General features: G+C 40.9%; 1 protein-coding gene across 2 annotated transcripts; it reads right to left on the reverse strand.

Annotated features, from left to right (window-relative positions):
* Positions 1–159: 159 nt before the first annotated feature.
* CD59 (CD59 molecule (CD59 blood group)) lies at positions 160–27,446 on the reverse strand. Of its 2 annotated transcripts, none has more exons than XM_044680465.1 (4): positions 27,380–27,446; positions 12,364–12,448; positions 5,155–5,256; positions 160–371 (listed from the first exon to the last, which is right to left on the reverse strand). In XM_044680465.1, the coding sequence occupies exons 2-4, from the start codon at positions 12,428–12,430 to the stop codon at positions 172–174; spliced, it is 369 nt and encodes a 122-aa protein (XP_044536400.1). In that variant the 5' UTR covers positions 12,431–12,448; positions 27,380–27,446; the 3' UTR covers positions 160–171. The 2 variants fall into 2 exon arrangements, with proteins under 2 accessions (XP_044536400.1, XP_044536401.1); XM_044680466.1 differs by having other exon boundaries at positions 27,375–27,446.
* Positions 27,447–27,920: the final 474 nt, after the last annotated feature.

Raw genomic sequence — 27,920 nt, forward strand, 5'->3', positions numbered from 1 at the left:
GCATCTTTCTCCCACACAAAATGCACTTGGTGAGAGACATATAACACATGAGATCACATGGGGAGGGAAATGGGAAACCACTCCCCCCACCCCAAAACACACACACACACACACACACACACACACATTCCTGCACCCCTTTTCCTTAGAGCTCTTTCTCCTTCTACTCAATTAAACAAAGAAACCCCAGAGCATCACCGCCAAGAGCCCGGAAATCATGGTTGTTTTGCTGACTGTGGCCCCCATCCCTGCATCATTGCACAGGTCTTCTTGGCAGCAGTGGTAATTGGCATGGGGAATGCCAAGAATTTCTCCGATCTTCTCCATTTTGCAGTTAGCATATTTCCAACATAAATAACGATAATCTACACCTTGAAAAAGAAACACACACAAAACAAGAGTTACAAAAACCAGTAGCTAAATCATGTAGCTATTGCTTCCAGAGCTCACAGAAAACATATGCATATGCTTGAAATATTTTTAAATTTTAAATATTTGTAAATATGCATATATATATCTAAAATATATATTGATATACACAGTGATTCCTTCCATATTAAAAGGTTTACAGGAAGGGTGCCCCCATGATCTGGAAGATCTGTGTAAAAATTTTTAGTTCTCCCTTCACATCAGAAAAGAAAATCTCCATTAAATTTCATAATGCCAACCCACAATATGGTGAAACCACAAAGTGGAAAAGTTGCAATGTGGAAGGGATACCTGTATATATATTTGTTGTTTTATATATATATAGGATCACAGATTTGGCCACTTATTTTACAAATGAGAAAATAAGAGTCTCAGAATGCTAAATATCTTGCCAAAGATTATACAGAGAATAAGAAGCAAAGTTGAGAATAAAACTCAGGTCCTCTGACTTCAAATTCAGTGTACTTTTCACTATATTATAAAGTTTGAGGTGTGTTTTTTATCAGTTTGGGGGAGGGAGAGTGTCCCAGTATGCCTCCTCCAATTCAGATCAGTGACTCACCAACTTAGAGAAGTTCTTTTGGATACTGAGAAATCAAAAACTTGCCCGTAGCTCACATGTGCCAGAGGTAGGATAGGGGCCCAGTTTGTCTTGACTCCAAGGCTAGTTCTGTAACCATCACACTAAGTCTCTAAATCCATCTTTCTAGCCTACCCAGCTCCTAGCACAACTCCATTCTTCTTTTTTTTTTTAAAAACCCTCTTTCAGCAAGTAGGTAGTTTTTCCTGATCTCAAGACCAAATCTGCTTCCTACCCTTGACTCCTTGTTCTGCCTTCTGGGGCCAAGCAGAGCAAAACTCATCCCTCTTCTTCAGGACAGTCCTTAAAATACTTGAAGGCTGGGATCATGGTGCCTGAACCTCACTCTTACCAGAAGTAGTTCAAAAGTACAGAAATCTATCTTACCCAACAGGGAAGTAGAAGGGAAAGAAGATAAGAGAAGGATGGGCATGGACAGGTTGGAGGGGTTGAAAGTCCTAGAAGGGATGAATATTTACAAAAATGCAAATTTCCCAAATTAACAGCAGAAGAAATAGAGTACTTAAATAACCTATCCTGAAAAAAAAAAAAAAAGAAATTAAACAAGCTATTATTGAGCTCCCTAAGAAAAAATCTTCAGGACCAGATGGATTCACAAGTGAATTCTACCAAACATTGAAAGAACAATTAATTCCACAACTAAATAAATGATTTAGAAAAATAGGCAAGAAAGTAGTCCTACCAAATTCCTTTTATGAAACAAATATGGTTCTGCTACTGTTGAGTTGATGAAAAGTGAGGAAGGAGGATGGGAGAAGGTAAGGGAAAAGGAAAGTAGGGAAGGTAGGTAGCCCGGGTAGCCCCCAGACCCAGTGGGGAAATTAACCTGAGCCCTTCGGAGCTCAACAAATCAGGCTACACTTTAGGGATAGAATAAGCTGGTTTATCTAGGTTACGAAAGGGAAAAGGTCTGCAGAAGCGAGGAGGTTGATCACCAAAAGCTATGTAGAGACCAAGGCTCTCAGGGGGGAAAAAGGCTCTCCACAGTTCCTGAAAAAAGGCACTTCTCCAAAAGAGGTGCCAAACACTGGTGCCTCTCTCTCCTTTATACTTTCTCAGACACCTCCCACAAAGGAAGTGGGATGTGTCTGAGGAAGTTCTAGGTAGCTAGAGTCCTGGCCATCTCCCAGGACTTAGAACATTTTAAAATGCACACTAAAACTAGGAAGAGCAAAAACAGAGAAAGAAAACTATAGATCAATTTCCCTAATGAATATTGATGCAAAAAATTTAAGTAAAATACTTGCAAAGAGATTACAGCAAAATTACATGAAGATCATATATTATGACCAGGTGGGACTGATACCAGGAATGCAAAGCTAATTCAATACTAGGAAAATTATCAATATAAATGACCACACCAAGAACTAAAAAAACAACAAAAATCAGATTATCTCAATAGATACAGAAAAAGCCTTTAGTAAAATATTATATTTGTTCCTATTTAAAATGTTAGAAAGAAAAGGAATAAATAGAGCTTTACTCAAGATGATAAGTAGTAACTGTCTAATATTGCCACCAAGTATTATCTGCAATAAGGATAAGCTAAAAGTATTCCCAATAAGATCAGAGGTAAAGCAAGACTAAAGCAAGTTATTCATAATTGTGTTAAAAATGCCAGCTATAGCATTAAGACAAAGAAAAGAAACTGAAGGAATTAGAATAGACAATAAGAAAACAAAACTATCATTCTTTGCAAGATGATATGATAGTATACTTAGAAAATCCTAGAGAATCAACTAGAGAACAAGTTGAAGGATTCACATAAATCACCAACACACTCACAAAGTCTAGCAATAAGCATTAGAAAAAGAAATTCCATTCAAAATAACTGCAGACAATATAAAATACTTGAGAGTCTACCTGCCAAGACAAACCCAGAAACTATAAGAAGACAATTACAAAATATTTTCCCCACAAATAATGACAGATCCAAAACATTAGAGAAATACTCACAGCTTGGGGGTAGGCCAAGCCAACATAATGAAAAATACAATTCTACCTAAATTTACTTATTCAGTGACATACCAACTAAACTACCAAAGAATTATTTTATAGTTAGAAAATAGGAATGAAATTCATCCAGAAGAGAAAACAAAGATCAAGAATATAAAGAAAAACAATGGGAAAAAATGTGAAGGAAGTAACTTGGCAATGCCAGATCTCAAACTGTACTACAAAGGAATAATCATGAAAACAGTCTGGTATTTGCTATGAAATAGAGCAGTAGATCAGTAGAATAGGGTAGTCACACAATAAATAGTAGAAAATAACTAAAATAATCTACTGTTTAATAAATCCAAAGATCCTAGCTTTTGGAACAAGGACTCACTATCTGACCAAAAAAATTAAAATTAAAAAAAAAAAAATATATATATATATATATATTAGGAAAACCAGAAAAGCAATTTGGCAGAAACTAGGTAAAGGCCAACATCTTACATGCATACCATGATTTAATTATAAAGGGTGATATTATAAACAAATTAGGGGAACATGAAAAACTGTATCTGTCAAATCTATGGATAAGAGACAACTTCTCGTTAAACATGAGATACAGTGGATATTTTGATTACATTAAATTAAGAAGTTTTGCACAAGCAAAACCAAAGCAGCCACAATAGAAGAAAGCGGGAACCTGGGGAAAATTTTTTTTACAACAAATAATATAGGCCTCATTTCTCAAACATATAGTCAGATTTATAAAAATATGAGTCATTCCCCAAATGATTTTGATAAAAGGTCAAAGGATATAACCAGGAAGTTTTCAAAGACAAATAAAAGCTATGTACAGTCATCTGAAAAAATGCTCTAAATCACAGGAGATTAGAGAAATGCAAATGAAAACTCTGAGGTACTACCTTATATCTATCTAACATGGTAGGAAAAGGAAAATGTTAAACATTGGAGATGTGGAAAAGTAGGAACACTAATGTACTTCTGGAGTTGTGGACTAGTTCCACCACTCGGGAAAACAATTTGGGACTATTCCAAAGGGCTAGAATACAGTCTGTGCACCCTTGACATAGCAAAACTAGGTCTGTATAGCAAAGAGATAAAAAACAAAAAGGAAAAGAGCCAATTCGTATGAAAATATTTATAGCAGCTCTTTTTGTCGTGGCAAAAAATTGGAACGAAAAGGGATACCCATTAATTGTAAAACGACTTTAAAAAATTGTGGCATATAATTAAGATGGATATGCTATAAGAAATGATGAGCAGGATGTTTTCAGAAAAAAATAAGAAGACTTCTATGATCCGATGTGGAATGAGGTGAGCAAAACAAGAAGTACATTGTACATAGAAGCAGTTATTTTGTACAATGATCAGCTCATGAGGGCCTTGTCTACTCTGAGCAACTCAATGAGCTAAAACAACTCCAAAAAACTTATGATGAAAAATGCTATCCATGGAAGCTGCCAGGTGGTTCAGTGGACTGAGAGCCAGACTTAAAGATGGGAAGTCCTAGGCTCAAATCTGGCCTCAGATACTTCCCAGTTGTGCGAGCCTGGACAAGTCACTTAGCCTCCATTGCCTAGTACTTATCACTCTTCTGCCTTGGAATCAATACATAATATTCGTTATAAAATATAAAGTAAGGGTTAAAAAAAAAAAAGGAATCTTGAATTCTTACATGGGAACCTAGGAAAAAATGGGCAGTATGCTCCCAGCACTGGATGGGACAAAGATGCCCAGGTTTGCACCTTCAGCAAGTGATGATTCCCTGCCCAGGTTGTAGTAAGTTGGCGAGTCACTTAGATCTTTAACTCAGTTTTCCAAATTGATCTCACAATTGGAGAAGCAATAGGAACCTGGTCAACACAGACCCAGGTGCCTTATAATTATCAGTGATTAAATTACTAATTATGTCAGTTATGAAATTATTTAGTCATTAGAGTTATTGGTTATTAAGTTGGTTCTCTGGTCCCAAGATGAGAGGCAGTCCCACAAGTTTGCAAATTCTGTCCCGATTCCCCTAAGTGAGCTGCCACGGTGGTACCAATCCCTGGCAATCACTGTTCTCAGTAAGGGGCAATTCTAGCCTCCACTTCTGACCGAGAAAGGGACGCTTAAAGCAAGGGATAAGGAGAGAGGGCCAGGGAAAGAAAGAGGGGGGTTATTACCAGTCGCAACCCGAAGGCAAGCATCTTCATCAGTTCTACAAGTGGAATTCATGATGCAGTGTTGTGCTGGAGAATTACAAGTGTAGCATCTCAGAGCATCGCCTGTAACATAAAAGAAAAACTGGTATCACGGATCCATTAGACCGGCAAGAATTTAAGATCAGAGAATCACAGATTTAGAGCTGGAAAGGGATCTCAGAGACTAGATTCCTTCGTTTTGTAGGTGAGGGAAACAGAGATTTAATAATGTGCCAAAGTTGGAGGTAGGATCTGAATCCTGATCTTCTTGTCCTGGCAGAGTGTCTCATCCTCGCTACTGAATCCAAACCTGTCTTTTTCTAGGAACCTGACACAAATCCCATTTGTGTCCTGCAGAGGCTTAGAGTCTAAGATGGTCAACAGAGAAGCATCTTTGGTCTCTTGAGATTCTGGGCTGCCCTCAAGGCAGGGCTTGGGTCTGCCTCCTATATGAGCCCTTTCCTGTTCCAAAAGGTTGTCCATGTGCTTTCCTTCCTGATATCACTTGGTATCGCTTTGATTTTGAATTAATCTGTGTTAAATTAATCTAGTTTTTTAAGGTTTTTATTTATTTAGAAAATTTTTCCATAGTTATATGATTCGTGTTCTTTCCCTCCCCTCCTCCCAACCCCCTCCCATAGCCAACGTGAAATTCCACTGGGTTTTACAAGACCTATTTCCATATTATTAATATTTGCACTGGGGTGATCGTTTAGAGTCAAATCCCCAATCATATCCCCATCGACCCATGTGACCAAGCAGTTGTTTTTCTTCTGTGTTTCTGCTCTCACAGTTCTTAGAGAAAATATTTGTAAGGCATCTGGCATATAGTAGGCACTTTATAAAAGTTAGCTATTATAATTATCATTGCTGTTATCTTATTCTTGCTTCTATTTCCTTCACTTCGAATCAGTTTATAAATCTTCCCATGTTTTTCTGTATTCATGTTCATTTTTCCTTACAGTCAATTTCTGGATGGAATCCCTAGACAAATCATGACTCCCTTTTGGCCACTGGTGTGTGGAAAGGTCTTTTTGCCCAATGGCATGGAGAATGGTGTATTGTTAGAATGTAGAGAGCCACCTCTCATCCAAAAGAGCCTTTCCAGTTACCTAAAGGGTACAGAGAGGGCAGTACTTCTCAGGGAACCAAGATCAAGTTCCTGGCCCCGGGGATGCCAATTCATATCACTGTGATGTTGGAATACCAATGCTCCTCCTTTTGATCTGTGTGACTTTGTGTGAGTCACTTCCCAAGACCTTCTATATCGGTTTCCTACTCTGAAAAAATAATGCAGCTGATCTCTAAGTTTCCTTTATGATTCTATGACGCTCAGTGGAAAAACCAGACTTTGGAAAAGATCTTTTGTTTCATATGACTCATAAGGATCCTCTCTGAGAATCATTCTGAAACAGAGAAATCATTTTAATAAACTGGTAATGTTGATAAAAAGTTTCAGTTAAATGATAAGCTCAGAGGTCAGATAGTAGAGAGTAAAAATTCTTGAGGAAGAGAAAAGGAAGTAGATGGTCTTCTTTTATTTTTTAAACCCTTACCTTCTGTCTTAGAATCAATACTATATACTGATTCCAAGGCAAAAGAGCAGTAAGGGCTAGGCAATGAGGGTCAAGTGACTTGGAAGTATCTGAGGCCACATTAGGACTCTGGACCTTCCATTTCTGGGCTTGGCTGTCAATCCACTGAGTCACCCAGCTGCCCCCTACAAATGGCCTTCTTAAAAGAGTTTAGTCACAAAAAGGAGGAAAGACTTCCTAGCTGTGTGACCCTGGGCAAATTACTTTAACCCCTATCTTACTGCTCTTCTGCCTTGGAACCAAAATACAGTGTTAATCTAAGACTGAAGGTAGGAGTTTTGGGTTTTTTTTTAAGGAGGAGAAGTATGGAATAAGACCTAGCACAGATGGAGGGATTGATCAAGTGAGTGATTTTTTTTTGAGGATGGGGGAGATAAAGGCATATTTGGAAGTAGCTGGGAAGTAGTCAGTAGCCAAGGGATGACTGAAGACAAGTGGGGATGAAGACAAGAGGAGACAATCTCCTAGAGAATAGAGGATGGAATGGGACTGCTTGTGTGTGGAGGAGGAGCAGCCCTGGCAAAGAGAAAACCCATCTCATGATGGAAAACATTATGGATAAACTCAGAATGGTTGAATGACTTGAATATAAAGAAGGAAACTATAAGCAAATTAGGTGAATACATGATAGTATACTTGTCAAATCTGTGGGAAAAGAAAGACTTTAAAACCAAGCAAGAGTTAGAAAAAATTACAAAATGTACAATAAATAATTTTGATTACTTTAGATTAAAAAGGTTTTGTACAAACAAAACCAATGCAATCAAAATTAGAAGGGAAGCAACAAATTGGGGAAAAAATCTTTATAACAAAGAATTCTGACAAAGGTCTAATTACTCAAATATATAAGGAGCTAAATCAATTGTATAAAAAATCAAGTCATTCCTCAATTGATAAATGGGCAAGGGACATGAATAGGCAATTTACAGAAAAAGAAATCAAAACTATCAACAAACACATGAAAATGTGTTCTAAAATTCTTATAATTAGAGAAATGCAAATCAAAACAACTCTGAGGTACCAAGTTACATCCAGCAGATTGGTTAAAATGACAGCAAAGGAAAATAATAAATGTTGGAGGGGATGTGGCAAAATTGGGACATTAATGCATTGTTGGTTGAGTTGTGAATTGATCCAACCATTAATGGATGGCAATTTGAAACTATGCCCAAAGAGCTCTAAAAGACTGTCTGCCCTTTGATCCATCCATACCACTGCTGGGTTTATACCCCAAAGAGATCATAGAGAAAAAGACATGTACAAAAATATTTATAGCCACGTTCTTTATGGTGGCAAAAAACTGGAAAATGAGGGAATGTCCTTCGACTGGGGAATGGCTGAACAAACTGTGGTATCTGCTGGTGATGGAATACTATTGTGCTCAAAGGAATAATGAACTGGAGGAATTCCACGTAAACTGGAAAGGCCTCCAGGAATTGATGCAGACTGAAAGGAGCAGAGCCAGAAGAACATTATACACAGAGACTGATACACTGTGGTAAAATCGAATGTAATGAACTTCTGTACTAGCAGCAATGCAATGAGCCAGGACCATGAGGGATTTATGAGAAAGAACACTATCCATATTCAGAGGAAGAACTGTGGGAGCAGAAACACAGAAGAAATACAACTGCTTGGTCACATGGGTCGATGGGGATATGATTGGGGATGTAGACTCTAAACGATCACCCTAGTGCAAATATCAATAATATGGAAATTGGTCTTGATTAATGACACATGTAAAACCCAGTGGAACTGGATGTTGGCTATGGGAGGGGGTGGGAGAAGGGGAGAGATAGAACATGAATCCTATAATCATGAAAAAATGTTCTAAATTAATTAATAAAATAAAGATCTTAAAATTTTAAAAAATTATTGGATGTAATATTGGAATATTGAATTGAATTGGAGTGGCAAAAGGGTGATGTTAGATAAGGAGAAAGATGAAAGAAGAAGCTTGTGATGAGTCATTTCTGTTATTTTCTATAAAATAAAGGCAAGGTTCTCAGCTGAGAGGGTGAGGAAGACAGAGGGCCTCCATGGAGATTTTAGGAAGGATGAAAAGATTTAGAAGGGCTGCTGGGAAAAGTGGAATAGGGGGGCAGCTGGGTAGCTCATTGGATTGAGAGCCAGGCCTAGAGACGGGAGGTCCTAGGTTCAAATCCGGCCTCAGACACTTCCCAGCTGTGTGACCCTGGGCAAGTCACTTGACCCCCATTGCCTACCCTTACCACTCTTCCACCTATAAGTCAATTCACAGAAGTTAAGGGTTTAAAATAAAAAAAAAAAAAACTAAAAGTGGAATAGGAAGTTAATTAGGGAGATGGAAAAGGACTGCCAGCAGCAGGGAGGTTCCCTTTGTGGTTATGTAACATCAGTTTGTTGGTGGATCCAGTCAGCAGCTTGTTTCTCTGGAATTTTTCCAACTCTGGCAAGCAGCATGAGCACGTGAGTGAAAGCAGTGGATGGTGGGAGTGATCCGAGGCTGAGCTGAGTATAATTTCCAGGGGGAAAAATGGACTTTTCATGGCACAGCATTTCTGATGAAAAGAACAGAGCTGAGCAGGCACTTGGAAATACAAACACAAGAGTTCAGAGAAATGGAGAAAGGTCAGCCTATTTGCACAATTGAGGGAAGTACATTCAACAGGGAAACAAAGAGTTTATCCCCACATTCTTTCTCTTAGTTAATGGAGGAAGAGGCTATAAGGATAGCATCACAATAATAAAGAAAAAGAAAGTCAATGGAACTTAAAAAAAAAAAAAAAAAGAAGCCCTTACCTTCCATCTAGAATCAAAACTATGTATTGGTCCCAAGAGAGAAGAGTGGTGTGGGCTAGGCAATGGGGGTTAAGTGACTTGCCCAGGGTCACACAGCTAGGAAATGTCTGAGGCCATATTTGAACCTGGGACTTAGCAATTTTACTTTCCACCTGTCTGCCCTTAAAGAAGCTTCTTAACTTCTTTAGGGATCATTTTGTTACATATAAAATAAGGGAGTTGGCTAGATGATCTCTCAGGGTCCTTCCACCTCTAAATCTAGGACTCTATGAGAACTTCCCACTTCAAAAAAAATCCTTGGATCTTCTGAATCGACCTATTTAAAAGAGACATTTTATATAAGCAGGTGTCTCTCCCTGACTCCCCTCACATCCCACATCCCCCAAACCCCAGAACGACCTTATGTGAGTAAACCATGGAGTCATGGATCATGGATTAGCTGTCATCTAGCCCAACCCCCTCATTTTACAGATGAAGAAACAAAGGCCCAGAAAGATTTACTAACTTGGCTAAATTCAAGTCGTAAGTAGCTGAGCTGGAATACAAATATTTAAAGATCATGTTCATTGCTCGCTCTATTACAATGCCTCTGACCTTCCGCAGTATCTTTTTCTCTTTTCCTCCTTCAGCTATAACCCAAGTCTTCTTAATTCTCTTGATGTATATGTGTATACCCATATACTATATATTATATATACACACAGACATATAATGTATAATATATCTACTATGTAACATATACATAATATACTACAGAATCTATATACATTATATATACCATACAAAATGTATACAGTATGACTATATACACACTAGATATACTAAAATATAGATACATATTGTATATCTATATAATATATGTGTACATCATACACACTATATAATATATACACATGTGGGGGGCAGCTGGGTAGCTCAGTGGATTGAGAGCCAGGCCTAGAGACGGGAAGTCCTAGGTTCAAATCTGGCCTCAGACACTTCCCAGCTGTGTGACCCTGGGCAAGTCACTTGACCCCCATTGCCTACCCTTACCACTCTTCTGCCTTGTAACCAATACATAGTATTGACTCTAAGACGGAAGGTAAGGGCTTAAAAAAAAATGAATGAACAAACAAACAAACAAATAAATAAATGAGAGAAGAAATAAATAATGAATGGATGAATGGATAGATGGATGAATGAATTAATAAATAAATAAATGTGTGTATGTGTGTGTGTATATATATACACACACATACATACATGTACTATATAATCTATACACATTATTATTATACATATACATATTATACACATACACAATCTATACTAAAATAGATATATTATATATACTATATATACATTATACACTCTATATAACAGGTACACATTATGCACTATATAAGCTATATACATTATACACACTATATAATCTATTCACATTAGATATACTAAAATATATACATATTATATACTATATAATATCTACATTATACATACTATGTAACATATACATTATGCACTATATAATTTATCAATATTATATACACTATATAATCTATATAGATTAAATATACTAAAATATATATCGCATATACTATATAATATATAGATACATTATATACACTATATAATCTATGTACATTACATAGTATATATACACATAATCCATCCACATGATATATATTATATATGCTATAGTATACAGAAACATTATATAACTTACATATTATGCAAAATACTAAGTATTATATTTATAAATGTTTTTATTAATAATAAACTAACAAAAGAGACTCACTAAAAGGTACTAACCAGCTCGCTCCCAGGAACCAAAGAGAAAGAGGGAGGAGTGACAGCCAACTATAAAACATGCAAACGTGGAGGCGCAGGAGAGATTGAAGGGAATTTTGGGAAAACTAAGGACTTATGGGGGGATGAAGTCCAAGGTTTAAAAATCTCCATTTATACAATATATATATAAATGTAAAATCTAGACACATTATATATACTATATAATAGGTATACACAGTTTATGATATATATATATAATTATGTACATTAAGTATACACATATCATATATATATATTATATATACTTTATATACATCATATATAATACAATAGAGACAAATTCATATATAAATATAATTTCAGTCATTTCCAACTCTTTGTGATCCCATTTAGGGTTTTCTTGGTAGAAATACTGGAATGGTTTGCCATTTTCTTCTCCAAGTCATTTTGCAGATAAGGAAACTGAGACAAACAGCATAAAGTAACTTGCTCAAGGGTCACACAGCTAATAAGTGTTGGAAGCCACATTTGCACTCAGGTCTTCTTGACTCTAGATAGGGTGCTCTATCATATGTATACATACGATATTTATTTATGTACACACATAAACATAATATAACATACATTTATTTATTTCAAAGATGCCCTCTAGATTGGAGATTCTCAAGCTGACGGGGACTTTGGACCTCCTCTGGTCCAACCCACTCGTTGTCCATAAGAGAAAACCAAGGGCCAAAGAGAAGGCGATGATTTCAGACTCAGACTGACCACAAACCCACGGCTCTCTCCTCCTCCTCACTCTACCCTCTTAGAGAGCAGCCCAGACACCCCAGCTTCCCCGGCGCTGCTCTAATTCAGGAGGGGGCCATTAGTAGGGGACAAGTTGGGAACAGAAGAAGGGGTGTTACCCAGGATGGGGCCACAGCAGAGAGGGTTGGAGGGCTGACCAAGGACAGGGCTGTCCTAGGGACTGGCGCTGTAAGCAAGGACGGTGCCATGCAAGTTCTTTGCTCATTCACTGGTTAGAGAATCAGGGCTGACCCACCTGTACTACAGAACATCACCAGGACTGAGAGCCCAAGGAGGATGCAGGTCCTTCCGTACCCCATCATGTCAATCTGTTCCAGAACCTGAAGAGGGAAAAATAAACATTGTAGAATGACTTCCCAGGGATTTAAATAGGCATTTGATATCAAGGATACTCATAGCATTTTAGATGAGAAAATAGGAATACAAGGAAGGAGGCAAGATACCGGCTCTTTCTAAACATCTCGTGTCCTCTGGCTCCTTCTTCTACACCACAGGATTACAAATTTAGAGATAGAAGAGACCTCAGAATCCATCTAGTCCAACCCCCTCATTTTACACATGAGGAAACTGAGTCCCAGGGAAGCTACATGACTTGTCAAAGGTCATGCCAGTAAGGAGCAAAGGTGGGACTTGAACCCAGGTCTTCTGACTCTAGAGCCAGTGTTCTTTCCATACACAATCTTGCCCTCAGCAGCATGACAAAAATAATAACGCCACTGACATTGCTAGTGTTTTAGGATTTGCAGAGTACTTTACCCATCTAATCTCACTCAAGCCTTACAACAACACTGGGAATTGTTACAATTATCACCTAAATGATTTTACAGATGAGGAAACCAAGGCACAGAGAAATAGCATGACTTGTCCAGCATCACAAATCTCAGAAGTGTCCTGGGCCAAACCGAACTCAGACCCAACTCCAGTAATTCAGCTAAGGGCTAAAGTATAATTAGAGGAGGCAGCTGGGTAGCTCAGTGGATTAAGAACCAGGCCTAGAGATGGGAGGTCCTAGGTTCAAATCTGGCCTCAGACACTTCCCAGCTGTGTGACCCTGGGCAAGTCACTTGACCCCCATTGCCTACCTTTACCACTCTTCTGCCTTGGAGCCAATACACGGTATTGACTCCAAGACGGAAGGTGAGGGTTTAAAAAAATAAAATAAAATAAATAAAGTATAATTAGATAGTTTTGCATCATAAAAGATGCAAATCAGCTTTATTTGTGATAATATTAAAAAGGATGCCATCCTAGGGGAAAATATTCAAAATAAAAAAATTTTTAAATTTAAAAAAAAAGATACCATCCATAATTACATTCAGATAGAATATTACTACACTCTCTTTGAGTTCACTGTAGCAATTACCAACAATCAACCAGGAAGTTTTCCCAGCAGAGCAACAGGAATTCTGCTACACAATTTCCCAGTAGGCTGGCCCTTTTATGTCTGGGCTCAAGGAAGCTAAATCAATAATTCAGGTCTTGGTCTCCAGAGTCAAGCAAATTCCAAGAAGAACTCCCAGCCCCCTTAAAGGGAAACCGACTCAGTTTAGGTAAAACAGGAACCGTTCCCACCATGGAAAGTGTCAGCCAAAAGGAACTGAACTCCAGATCCTCTGACTCCGCATACCAAGTTAGAAGGGGTACAGACCTAAGGAAACTTAAGAGAACTTTCAGTTCAGACCACATCTTACAGAGGAGGAAGCTAAACCTCAGGCTAAACAAATTGCCCAAAGAAATACAGTTAATAGCAGCAGATCCAGAGGAAAGCAGGTATTCTAAAATTAATTACAGAGCTTTGAATCACTTGTAATTACGTCTTAAGACTTCCTTTATAATAATTTGTTAAGTTGTAACTGTGATATATAGTAAGAGACAGACCCAGTTGAATAACTGTTCATGAAGATATAATAATTATAGCTTTAGAAACAGTTATATAAAGTGTGATATTTAATATTAGAGATCCTCTGCATTTTATATATATGAAAATATGTACATATAGTCTTACTCTCACTTATTACTACTATTCTTATCCCTAATTAGTAATGTTAGGGGGAAATTTAAGAGGAAAATATTTTACTAGAGGTGATGGAAGGAAGCTTTTGCTGAGGAACCAGGATTCCCCCTGACAGTAATCAGTCATTTTCAGTCATGTCTGACTCTCCATGACCCCATTTGGGATTTTTTGGGCAAAGATTCTTGAGTGGTTTTGCCATTTCCTTCTCTAGTTCATTTGACAGATTAGGAAACTGAGGCAAATAGGGTTAAATAACTTGCCCAGGGTCACACAGCTAGTAAATGGGTGAGGCTAGATTTGAGCTCAGATTTGAATCTTCCTGATTCTAAGTCCAGTGCTCTGTCTACTGGGATACCTTTATGCCCCTGTTTAGTAACATCCCTTTCTAAAAGATAATGAAGTCTGGCTAATTAACTGAGATCCACCAGGATTCCCATTTCCTCAGGGATACCCCCTAGACTCTGGTGGGACCAGCAACTAAGGGCCATTGGATCTACCAGTATGAGTTGAGACGGGATCTCTTGCACATGTGTTAAAAAATTAGCTATGTGGCTAATTGGATAGAGAGCCATGTCTGGAGATAGGAAGTCCTAGATTCAAATCTGGCCTCAAATTCTTCCTAGCTGTGTGACCCTGGGCAAGTCATTTAATCCCAGTTGCCTAGCCCTTACTGCTCTTCTGCCTTGGAATGGACACTTAATATCAATTCTAAGAGGTAAGAATTAAAAAAAAAAGAATAAATTTTAAAAAGCATTTATTAAGTGTCTATTTTGTGTCACTGAAGACCAGTCAGTGGCTTAAAGTGTTTACAAATAAAAAATAAAAAATTAAATTAAATTAAAAAAAATAAAAATAAAAAATAAAGAGCTCATCTATTCGGAGAGTGGTGGCCAGGGAAGGGTGTTTGGTCAGGGACATCAGAGAGAGGGTGAGTAGAACAATAGAGCAGTTAGGGACATACCCTTTCCAGGGATAATGATAATGTGGAATAATAAAAGTCTTCTGAATGCATCAGAGAAGGAGTGTATAATTTCTTCTTCAGAATCCCTGGGAAAGGGAAAGGTAAGGACTTCTTTCAAAAACTTGCTTCCCCGTTGAATGTTTCAGGAAGCATCCCCTGCAGAGATAGAACCCTAGGATGGGCGGCCCCTGGCCTCATTCAGTGTGGTATTTCCCTTGTTCTCATTTTTTCCTCTGTCTCTAACCTAACGCCCTCTAGTTCAATTGAAGTTCAGCCCTTTATTGTTCTGGTCTGGCTGGGTCCATAGACAGAAGTGAACTGTCTGAGGCAAAACCCAGAACAGGTCCCAACTGTCTATAGCCCCCAGGCTTGGACAAAGGAGGTTAGATGCTGACCTGCCCTTCCTCTTCTCCCTATCAGAGGTCAGTGCCCATAGGCAGTGTCTAAAGTTTCCTCAGTGGGGACAAAAATAAGAACCCTACTTGAGTCATCAAAAACCCAGGAAAGGACTTTAAATCAGGAGACAATTTCACTTCTATTTTCAGTCCTGCTATTAGACATTTCTGTCACTGGCTTGAAGGAGCTGGTGGGAACCAGTCCGCTCTTCTGTCAAGCAATCTGAGACCTAGCAGGTCAAGTTCACTTCCTTCCCCACCAAAACCAGATCCTTCCAGTATGGGTCTTCTAGTGGGGATGTAGATAAATCAGGGGAAAAGATAAGAGTTGAAGCCTTAGCTAGAATCTCTTCAGATGTGGCTACTGCCTTTTTGGGTTCCATATTGGGATGGCCATGCCATATTGTGCCTACTGAATGGACTCCCTTTTTTTCCATGCTCTTATTAGGGATCCTCAAAAGGAAAAAAAAATCACTGAATCTTTGAAGGCCTAATACCTGGACTAAAGATCAGAAGAGTTCTATTGGATCCCAGAGGACAGATTTGGGAGTAAGAGGCAGAGAAGACCTCAGAGGCCATCTGGTCCAATCTACAAAAATCCATCCTAAAAAAATTCAAGAGTTTTCAGTGTATTTTAGCTTACTACAGTAATACCTACTGGTTACATTAAAAAAAAAAAGTGGTCACCCAATCTGAGGGCAATAGCCTCAGTAAGAGGAAATCCACTCCCCCCACACCCCCAGAGGCAGCTCATTCTTCTCCTGGCACTGCTCTCATTGTTAAGGTTTTCCAGACATCCAGCCCAAATTGTTTTATTTGTAACTTCCCCTCATTGTTCCTGGGTCTACCCTCTGGGACCATACAGAATGTAGAATCCCTCCTTCCCATAAGTCCTCCAAATACTTTAAGTAAGTCCTTCTAGAGCCTTTTCTTCTCCAAGGCCAACATCTCCATCAACTTCAACCAATCCTTATGCGGCATAGTCTCAATGCCCTTCAAGTCCATGCCACATGAGGATTGGTTGAAGCCTTCCAAAAGCCTTTTTAATGTTCCCAGAACTGAATATATTATTCCAAATGTGATCTGGCCAGCACAAAGGACAGCAGGATTATCACCTCCCTATTCCTGGAAACTGTCGCTCTCAATGCTCTCAGGAGAGTTTTTGGCTTCCAAATCCCATTGCTGACTCATGTGGAGTTGGCAGTCCACTGACACCTCCTAATTTGTGGTTTTTTTTTGTTGTTGTTGTTTAAACCCTTCCCTTCTGTCTTAGTATCAATTCTAAGACAGAAGAGCAGCAGGGGCTAGGCAATAAGGGTGAAATGACTTGCCCAGGGTTACACAGCTAGGAAATGTCTAAGATCAGATTTGAGCCTAAGACTTCCCAACTCCAGGCCTGGCACTCTATTCAGTAGGCTACTAGCTGCCCCAACCCCTACTCTTTTTCAGACAAAGTGCTGTCTAACTATGGTCTTTCTATCTTGTACTCATGAGGTTGATATTTTTAGGGACTTCTAAAGAAAGTGAGAGCAGCATCTTTTCCCAACTCAGGTCCTTGTTTCCTAGCTACACCCAGACAATAAGATGTGGCAGAGACAGGAGATTTGCTGAGATGATGGAGTGTCAAAACAGTTCCCTCTCTCATCCCATTCCCTACCTCTGTCTTCAGTGAAAAAAAAACCTCCAAAACCAAACCACAACCTAGAATGTTGAAAGAACCTTGTAGATCATCCAGATCCAACCTCCTATTTCACACAAGAAAGAAAAAAAAAGGGAAATGATTTGTTTCATTCCAGACATAGATAATTCTCACTAAACCTTGGTGTTCAGAGAATGACTATTAAGAGAAATAAATAGTCATAGCATTAGAAGGAACGTCTGAGGTTATCTCCTTACCCCACATAGTAATCACTTCTACAATGTTCCAGCCAGGTAGTTACCTCAACTTCCCATCAAGTCCAAAAATGTGAAGTTCCTTTTGAAAGTTTCTAGACAGAATGGGGAAATTGGTGGATACGGATACACACACACACACACACACACACACACACACACACACACACACACAAACATGGTGGGCAGGAGTATAAGTAGGTTTTGTTTTTTTTTAACCAGGGCAGCAGGAAAGGATGCACAAAACTATGGTACCACCACCAAGTGGGAAAGGACTTCTGAAGTCAGCATGATGCAATGAAAGGAGTGATGAAGCTGGGACACAGGAATTGGGTTCAAATCCCACCTCTGTCACTAGTAATATCTGTGTGACTTTAGGTATGTCCTCTAAGGTCGAATAGCCCTACAAATTCTTGAAGCCTGGCCATGAGCCTCCTTCATCTCATCTCCACCTATGGGTTTGGAAAGAGGCATATACCGTCTGATGTGACCTACATGCTACTTTGGTTTGCTCTGCCATATTCCTTTGTTACACAAGGGGGAAGAATCAACAGAAAGGAGCTGCTATGTTAGGTGAAAGATGAAATGACTGAGGGAAACAATGGTTTGAGTTTCTGAATCTATAGACTTGTTGAGTAATGCATGCCAATTACCCAACAAATCGGGACTAGGACCCTGCCTCAGCATAAGACTGGACCCCAAAAACAGGGGGAGACAGACTTTTAGACATTAAAACAATTAATCAAATAAGACCAATTAGTTCAAAGAAAATTAACTAGGATATAACATTAAGTAATCTGACTTTTTAATTGCTAATTTTAATATAAAATTTAAGGAAAGATTAGGGACTTCACAAGTTGGGAAGAAGAGAGTGAACAGGTAAAGTCCCTGAAATCAGAAAGAGATGTCCCACTCCCCATAAGTGTCTTTATTCAATCAAAGGAACATGGAGACAATAACTTATTGATCGTTATGGGGCTAGTTTTCAGATAAGACACATGGGTTGCTTGAGATATATAATTGTGAGAAAACTCCTTCTATCAATCTTTGGGTCTGACTGGGTTTCTGGTTAACATAACCTATGTCTTGGGTTAGGGGTCTCTAAGTAGCAAGGAGAGGTGGTCCAGCTTCCTAGCCACATAGGGTTAGGAGTCAATTTTTACAATAAGATTTTCTCCCAATTCCTACAACTGAATAATGTTTTCTCACAAGACAGCAGGTGGACTAGACCCATAATTAAATAGAAAAGGACCTGAATTAGTCTCCTTTCCTCCTCAATCTTTTTCAACATCACAGTCTTTTCTAGTGAGTCTTATCTTTTCATTATATGGTCAAAATATTTAAGCTTCAGCTTTAGTACTTGACCTTCCAGGGAATAGTCTGAATTTATTAAGCAACAGAAAAGGGAATGAACAATAGCAAGTGGAAGTGGGAGATATAGATGTTGAGGAAACACAAGAATAATTAAGAATGACTTCCCTGCTAAAGAGGCATCAATGGCTCCCTATTGCCTCTTGGACAAAATACAAACTCCTCTATTTAGCATATCAAGCTCCAGACTATCTTTGCAGGCTAATTTCATATTATTATTCTGTTCACCTTCCTCTTTTCTTTTTTTTTTTCACCTTCCTCTTTTCAACCAAACTGGCCTATTGTCCAATTTCCTGCAAATGGAACCACCCATTTGCTTAGGGAAGAGGTCAGTGATTCTGGTGTCAGAAGACCTTAATTCAAATCCTACTTCTAATTACTTGGGTAAATTTGGGCAAGTCATATAATCTTCCTCAGCTTTTACTTGCTTGGCTATAAAATAAGCAGGGCTGGATTATCTGGCCTCTAAAGTCAACTCTACCTAGAATGTTCTTCATCACTGACTTAGAATTCTTAGCTTCTTTCAAGGCTAAGCTCATGTATGACCTCCTATCCTGATTCCCCCAGTTATTAGTACCCCTGACCACCCCACTACCCTTACTTTTGTTGTTGTCCAGCCAGGTCCAACTCTTCCTGACCCCATGTAAGGTTTTATTGGCAAAGATATTGTAGTGTGGTTAGCCATCCCTTTCTCCAATCGGTTAAGGCAAACAGAGGCTAAATGATTTGCCCAGGGTCACACAGGTAGTGAGTATCTGAGGTTGAATTTGAAATTCAGGTCTTCCTGACCCTAGGCACAGCACTCCATCCATTGGGTCACTGAGCATCCCCATTTACTTTTTCTTTATTTCTCATATTTTCTACTTACTTCTCCAGGTACATGCTGTAGAGAGTCCCTAAAGAAAAAGCTCCCAGACATCAGGAGCTATCTGATGTTTGCCCTTGTCTGCTATGGAAGCACATTTGCTAACCTGTTAATAAATGCCATAGAATTGAAGGAAGTCTAGCTGCCTTGTAGTTTCCAAGGCTCTGGGGGTCTCAAACGAAGCCCCAAACATATGGGATAGACAAAAGCGGCTCTTGACAGGCTGGAATAAATGTCAAGGGGAGAGGGAGAGCACCCCTGAACTGCCTTTCCTACTCCCAGCCCAACTTTGGCCGAAAAACACAATGGCAACAGAACTGGGGGATTGGGGATTGACAGTCCCAGTTCTGCTCTGCTGGGAAAGGCTGCCAAACAAACCACCTGTGCTATACAGGAAGGACTAGCTTTAGAGTCCCGGGTCCTAAATTTGAATCCCTACTCGGCACTACCAGAATGACCATGGGTCAATTTCTAGACCTTTGAAATGAAGGGATTGGACTAGATCATCTCTCAGGTTCTATGACCATGAGATCCACCTCCCAGGCAGCAACTTTGCCTTAAAAGAGATGGGACTAAAGTCCAGGTCCTCCGGGTCCAACCCTTCTAAGCTTTGTAAAGCTGGAAGGCAAGTCCCTTCCCCTCATTGAGACTCATTTTTCTCATCTATAAAATGGGGATAACCCACTAGTTACACCCACAGGTCAGCTGTGAAGAAAATGCAAATCTTTCAAATTTATCCTCTCACCTCCGCTCACATGGCACAGGTCCTCATTACTTCTTGCCTAGACTATCAATTAGCCAGTAAGCATTTATTAAGCACCTTCTCCAAGGAGTCAGGTTCCACCCTTGGCTCTAATGAAATAACCCGTGCCCTCAGGAAGCCTCCATTTTAAAGGAGGAGGCAAGTACATCTATATGCTTGTACAGAATAAATATAAAGAGAGGAAATACAAATAAATATAAAGCCAATAAATAAAGTGAATATAAAGTAAAATACAAAGTAATTAGAGAGGGAAGGCACTTGCTGTTGCAGGGCACTGTAGGCAAAGATTAGAAAAAATAGACTAGAAGGTGGTAGATAAGCCACCATATCTCACAGGAAGTGGGGGATTTCCATAAAGGAGAAGTGAGCGAATTCAAGGCCACTTCAAAAGCAAAGAAGTGGAGGCAGCTAGTTGGCACAGTGGATAGAGAGCCAGGCCTAGAGACAGGAAGAGCTGGGTTCAAATTTGGCCCCAGGCACTTCCTAGTATGACCTTTAACAAGTCACTTAACCCCCATTGCCTAACCCTTACTGCTCTTCTGCCTTAGAACCAATTTACAATATTGATTCTTTTTTTTTTTTAAATTCTTACCATCTCTCTTGGAATCAATACTCTGTATTGGTTCCAAGGCAGAAGAGTGGTAAGGGTAGGCAATGGGGGTCAAGTGACTTGCCCAGGGTCACACAGCTGAGAAGTGTCTGAGGCCGGATTTGAAGCCAGGACCTCCCATCTCTAGGCCTGGCTCTCAATCTACTGAGCCACCCAGCTGCCTCCTACAATATTGATTCTAAGATGGAAAGTAAGGGTTTTAAATTAAAATAAATCAATAAAAAGAAAAATCAATTTGGCAGCATGGGTCCTGGCCTGGGGTCGGTAGACGCCAAAGGGTCTAAGGATAGATTTCAGGAGGTCTCTGAACTTTTTCAAAAACATATTTTAATACTATATTTTGGAATAACTGTTTTTTTTTTTTGTAAATTCTATGTATTTAAAAACATGGGCAGCTAGATGGATAGAGTGGATAGAGCCCCAGGCCTGAAGTCAGGAGGACTCATCCTCCCAAATTCAAATTTGGCCTCAGACCCTACCTGTGTAGCCCTGGGCAAGTCACTTTATCCTGTTTGCCTCAGTTCCCTCTTCTGTAAAATGAACTAGAGGAGGAAATGGCAAACTACTCTAGTATCATTGCCAGAAAACCGCCAAATGGGATCACAAAATGTTGGACATAACAGAAAAATAACTCAACAGCATTTGAAAACACACATTTCATTAGGCTGCCAAAGGGGTCTCTGACACCCCCAAAACAGGTTTAGAATCCCTGGCCTGGAATAAAGACTTGAAACAATTAAGAGGCCACTGAAATTGTCTGGTGAAGAGATGAGGAGAGCTTGAAATAAGATGGTGGCTGTATGAGTAGGGAAAGGTTAAATGTGAGTAATGGAATGCGAAATGCAAAGACATGGGAGTTGATTGAATATATGGGCTGAATGAGAGACCATTTGAAGAAAATACTGATGTTATGCATCTAGAAAAAATGGAAATGTAGTGATCCCTTCACCAGAAATAAGGAAATTTGCAATAAGGATGACTGCAACTGCAATCGCTTCTGAACTGGTCTCCCCTCTCCAATCCATCCTTCATAATCCTTCTAAAGGACAGATCTGACTAATGGCTCCTGATTATCTCTGGGATAAAATATAAAACACTCAGCTTGGCATTTAAAGCCCTTTTTTGCCCGGCCACAGCCTACCTTATTTCGCATCACTTCCCTTCAGAGAAAGAGGCCTTAAACAACTGCTTAACCTCAACATTCTGTCTCCTCCCTTTCTGCTTTGTACAGGCAGCCACCCCAAGCCTGCCATGCCCTCAGTCTTCTTCTCCTTCACGTCTTCACCTTCTGATAAGGACATGCCCTCCTACACACTAGCCCTATGAGACACTGGGCTCTAAGCTGGGGGATTTGGGGATCCCTTCCGAACACTGAGATCCTGTTGTCTGGCCAGGTCGATGTTCTTTGGAGCAGTTAATCTGTAAAATGCTTTTAATGAAACTAACTTCCCCTCCTCCCCCTTCTCTCTTAGCATTCCTACCCCTCCTCTTTGAGGATCAGCCCAATTTCCAGAGAATTCAAGGGAAATTCATTCGAGGTCAAAGGAGGTCTTGAACTTTCTCATTGCAAATAAGGAATGGCATTAGGGATAAAGTATGGAGGACGTTATATAAGAAGATGACCATCCACTCCGACTTGGATGCTACTGAACCAGACTTGTAACCATGGCAATTGAGGCCACTCCATAATACTGAACTTCAACTGAGCCATCCTGACAAGGCAAACAAACCCTAATGAACTCCCTAGCCCATTCTCTTCATAGCAGCAGCTGTTCTGAACCTTCTCTTGAATCTCCCATATCTCCTACTCCTTTCACCTTCCCAACTGAAGGCCTCCACTCTTTCCCAGCTGAAGACCTTCACTTCCTCCCAACTGAAGGCCTCCACTCTTTCCCAGCAGATCTTCAATTCCTCCCAACTGAAGGCCTCCACTCTTTCCTAGCTGAAGGCCTTCACTTCCTCCCAGCAGAAGGCCTCCACTCTTACTTGACTAAGAAAATGGAGGCCATTGCACGTAAGTACCTTCTTATCCTTCTCTTCATCTTAAAACCTCATGGCATCTAGAAGCAGGCCAGGAGGCCCAGTGGATAGAATGCTGGGGTTAGAGTTAGAACACTTGAGTTCATCATCTTGGGTGTCTGTTTATTTGTCATACATGTGAATTCAATCTTGATAACTAAATGGGGCAGATTTGGCCAATTCCAAGTAATGACTGTGATGTAATAATGATAATAAAAAACATCAATAAAAATGTAGGTTTTTTTTTTTTTAAGTGAGGGAGCAACTAGGTGGATCAGTGAATTGAGAGCCAGATCTAGAGATGGAAGGTCCTGAATTCAAATGTGGTCTCAAACACTTTCTAGCTGTGTGACCCTGAGTAAGTCACTTGACCCCCATTGCCTACCCCATGGGGGTCAAGTGACTTACTCAGGGTCTTCTGCCTTGGAACTGATATACAGTATTGATTCTAAAACAGAAGGTTGTTATTTTTTTAAGTGAATTAGTAAACTAATCCTTTCCCCAAGAAATCTAGGGAAGTCCCATATGAAAAGACCATTTTCATGATACACTTCACCCTGAAATGAGACTATAAGATTACCTGCTGCTCTAGAACACTCCAACATTAGAAAGAGGGGGAGATACAAACTTAAATTCAAACCAAGGCCACAGGGGAAGATCCTGGTTGTTATACAAAGAACCCATGACATTCCTGAATGCCAAAAGATAAAAATTCTACTTGCATTTGAGGTTTAGGAGCCCCAAAGCTCAAGGCTATAAACCCACCCTAAAGGCACATGAATGATTCATAGTTTCTGTTAATGTAACAAAGGCAGAATGTGATCTGAGACCTAGGAAGTTCCATTTGGGCATAGTACTTGAACCACCCCTTCCTCCTGGAGGATCTTGGCCCAAGGAGGGTCAATGACTCACAAGTGTCTAATCAGTACATGGAAAGAGTAAGGAGGGATGAAAAACTCTTGGAGGGAGTCACAAAAGAGCACTGGCTTCTGTAGGTCAAAAAGCCCTGGGTTCAAATCCAGATGCTTACTAGCTGTATGATCCTGAACAAGTCACTCAGCTCCTTCCAGCCTCAGTTTCCTCATCTGTAAAAAGGAGGGGATAATGGATTTTGTTCTTGTCTTCTCAGTGGTTGGGAAGAAGGAAAGGGGGGAAGGGAATATGGAACTGAAAATAAAATAAAATTGAATTTAAAAATAAACATGATAAATAAACTAGATGGCATCTGGGCTCTCTTCCAGACCTGTATCTATGAAGCCTATGAAGACAAAGGTCCTCCTAGTTCTATGATCTCATTCCACTCCTGTCCTACAAAATGAATTCATCCTCAGTCTTTCTTATAAAATTGAAAGGATTATTCTACCAATGGGTGCCTGGACCTTAAGGCTTCCTGAGGATAGGGATCCTTTCCTATCTCTCACCACTTTCTCAGTTCCCTACTTCCCTCCCAATCTGACACTAATATATGGTTCTCAGGGAGAATGGAAGCCACTCAGCTAAAGGACTAAGGGGAGCTGGGGAAGGGAACTCCCCCTAAAACATTGTGGGGGGGTCTTTTTTTTTTCATTACTAGTTTAAAGGTTTTGAATGCCAAGATCTTAACGTGAAAAAATTTGGCTCAAGACTAGAATAGAAAAAGGGAGATTTTAAAGAAGTTGTTCACATCACCAAGCTTTATTCCCTTTTGGATTATCCTGTATCCTGGCTGTGGACCTCAACTGTAAAAGTGGGAAAAATGTAAAACTGTAAAAACCTCAAACGGTGGCTGGGAGGAATGAACTAATAATTGTAAACCGATGAGTAGAATGCTAGGCCCACACATAGCAGGTACTAATATAAATGTTTATTCCTTCTCTCTCCCATCCACACAGGCATTCCTGGCTGGGTAGGTCTACCCAGAAGTCTGCATTCGAGTTGTTGCTGGCTGGAATACAAAGTCTATATGCTGATTTACTGAGGCTGGACATTGGCTTTTATCTCACAAACAGAACATTTTTGGGGAAGCCACGTTACTGTTCAAAGATAAATATGGGAGGCACCTGGGCCAGTGGATGGAGAGCCAGGCTAGGAGACTAGAGGTCCTGGGTTCAAATGTAGCCAGATAATTCTTAGTTGTGTGACCCTGGACAAGTCACTTAACCCCCAGTACTTAGCTTTTACCACTCTTCTGAGTTGGAGCCAATACACAGTATCGATTCTAAGATGGGAAGTAAGGGCTTTAAAAAAAAGTCAAATATGGGCATTACCTGTTCCAAGAAGAGTATACCCACTCGCCTCCCTTCCCCTTTGTCTCCCTCATTATAAATACCAAAATGTATACATTGAATGGCAATTCTGCTCAGTTGGCATACAAAGTGATTTCTCATACCAGGTGAGAAAAAGCAGGGAGGGGGAAGATCTCTATCAAAGGTTCTTTTTTTTTCTTTTTTTAACCCCTACCTTCCGTCTTGGAGCCAATACTGTTGGCAGAAGAGTGGTAAGGGTGGGCAATGGGGGTCAAGTGGATTGCTCAGGGTCACACAGCTGGAAAGTGTCTGAGGCCAGATTTGAACCTAGGACCTCCCGTCTCTAGGCCTGGCTCTCAATCCACTGAACTACCCAGCTGCCCCCTCTGTCAAAGGTTCTTAATTTCTAACATGGAACCAGCAATGGTCCAGTGGGAAGAGTGTTGGAATTGCAATCAAGGAGCACCAGGGTACAAAAACTGATGGACTCGGCCTCTATATCCTGGAACAAGTTGAAATCTCCCTGTATCCAAGTTTCCTTCCCTGCAAAATGAGAAGGCTGGGCTAGATGATCTCTTAGGTGACTTCCACTTCTGCTAGATAGCCAAGGACCCTATCTGTGATTCAGATTGGGAAACTACAGCCTCCCTATCCCAGGACAGGGAAAAATTCTGTACAGCATTCAAAAGCGGTGCCTGCAATAATTTTATTTCTTATAAAATCTCAAATGGTTTACTTATTTCTTCATGAAGTGAGTCATTCTCACACCTTAACCAATATCTTTCCGGCAAACAGACCTCTTCCTGCCTCACCTTTCAGAGAAAACTTTATCTTGAGAGAAAGATAATCATATATAATTCAAAGAGCTGAAAGGGGGACTTCGAAGTTTCCCGGTTCCAAGCCCATCTTTTTCTAGATTAAAAAAAAAAAAATCTAGAGGGGGAAAGGGAATTGCTTTGTCTTTAGCTGGGTTTCCCCACCCCCCCACCCCTTTGAATTCCCAACCTGCTGTGGAATGGAGGGGTAGTCCTGCTGTGGAATGATTTCACAGATGCAGATGGTCCAAGATTTGTAATTTACCACCCAAAAGAGTTGCCTCTGGCTCAGAAAAATTATTATTAATTTTTACTATTAATTATTGTAGAGTCTCAGAGGCAAAACTTGAACCCAAGGCTGCCTCTCACAAGTAGCAGAGCCTAAATTAAAACCCAGGCCTCCTGATTCTCAATCCAGTTGTTTCCACTATTATCTTGAGAAATGCTAAGAGCATAGCTTGGCTCACCAAATCAAACTGTTTTTAGGATGAGTTGCTGGTTGATTTTGGGGGGGCTGGAGGGCTGGACTATAGAAAGGGGAGAACAAAAGAAGAAAAATTAGACGAGGATATTTTAAATAATTAATTTTACTCAAAACATATTTTGTGCTCTTCTCTATGGTTTAGTTTTCAGGCTCAGGCTAATACAACTTCCCCTAATGTTGTCTCAGAGTCCGAAAAGCCAGGGACTTATGGCCTGCCTCAAAATAATATTCTGCATCATTGAAGAAAGACATTTAGGGGGCTTCCTGGTGGAGTCAAAGCATCGGGGCCAGGTACCTAACAAATCTAAGATGAATCCGCTCTTAGCTCCCACTTTCCCTCCCCAGGGGTGCCCAAGGTCCAGCGGTAAGACCCGAAGCAGCTGGGAGACGCACCGAGGGGGTCAGAGGCCCCCATCCAGGTCCCCGGGGAGATGCGCTGGCCAGGGACCTAGGAGCACCCTGCGCAGCAGCCCCCAGATTCATTTCGGGGAAAGACATTCAGGGAGCCCACGCGCTTCGCCAGAAGCCGGGCACGGAAAAGGGAGGCGGGCACCTGTGCCCAGTCCCGTCTGCCGCCTTCCCGGCGCCATGCCAGGCGCCCTTGCGCTCAGGCCCAGCAGGAGCTGAGTCGGGCAAATAGAGGGGCAGGTAGAGCGAGGCCTAGGGGCCGAGAGCCCAGACGCCCACTCGACTCTGCCGCGGCCTCGGCACCCCTATGTAGCACGGCTCGCAGCTACCCCACTGGTGCGCAGACTTGGCCAACACCAGCCCAGCGCCCCGATCCAGGCCCAGCTACCCACCCAGTCACCCATTCCCCCGGCAGCTCCCGACCTTACTTGAGGGGGAAAAGCGAGGCGGCTACGTCAGGAGAACAGAAGAGCGGTCCGACGGTCCCGGAGCGAGTGAGCGCGGAGGGATGGAATCTATCACTAGGACAGCTACAGCCCCGCCCCGCCCCGCCCCGCCCCCACCAGGCTCCGCCCCGAGCCTGCGCCACTCCCTACAACCAAGCTCCTCCTCACCCGACTCCTCAGGGTTCCCCAAACCCTTTGGGGATAAAATCCCTCACCCCCCACCCCGCTCGGTCGGGGCAAGGAATGCTGCGGGCACCTAGGCGCAGCCGGGCGAGCGTTCGTGGTCTAGCCGAGGCCCGAGCAGCTGGGCTGTGAGGGCGGGGCTGCTGCAGCAGGTTGGAGCTGGCCGGGACGAACTTGGCCCTGCCTCGGCAGCGTGCCCCGGCGGGGGCGGGGGCGGGGGTGGGCTCCAGGGCTGAGCCTTTTCCCAGCATCCCACCCGAAGGCGGTCGGGCCTGCAGAATACCAACGCCGATATTTCGGGGCTGTCATCGCCTCGTCAGACTATTGGGAATTTGGTACC

The sequence above is a fragment of the Gracilinanus agilis genome, chromosome 6 (genome assembly GCF_016433145.1).
Source record: "Gracilinanus agilis isolate LMUSP501 chromosome 6, AgileGrace, whole genome shotgun sequence".
NCBI classification, from domain to species: Eukaryota; Metazoa; Chordata; class Mammalia; order Didelphimorphia; family Didelphidae; genus Gracilinanus; species Gracilinanus agilis.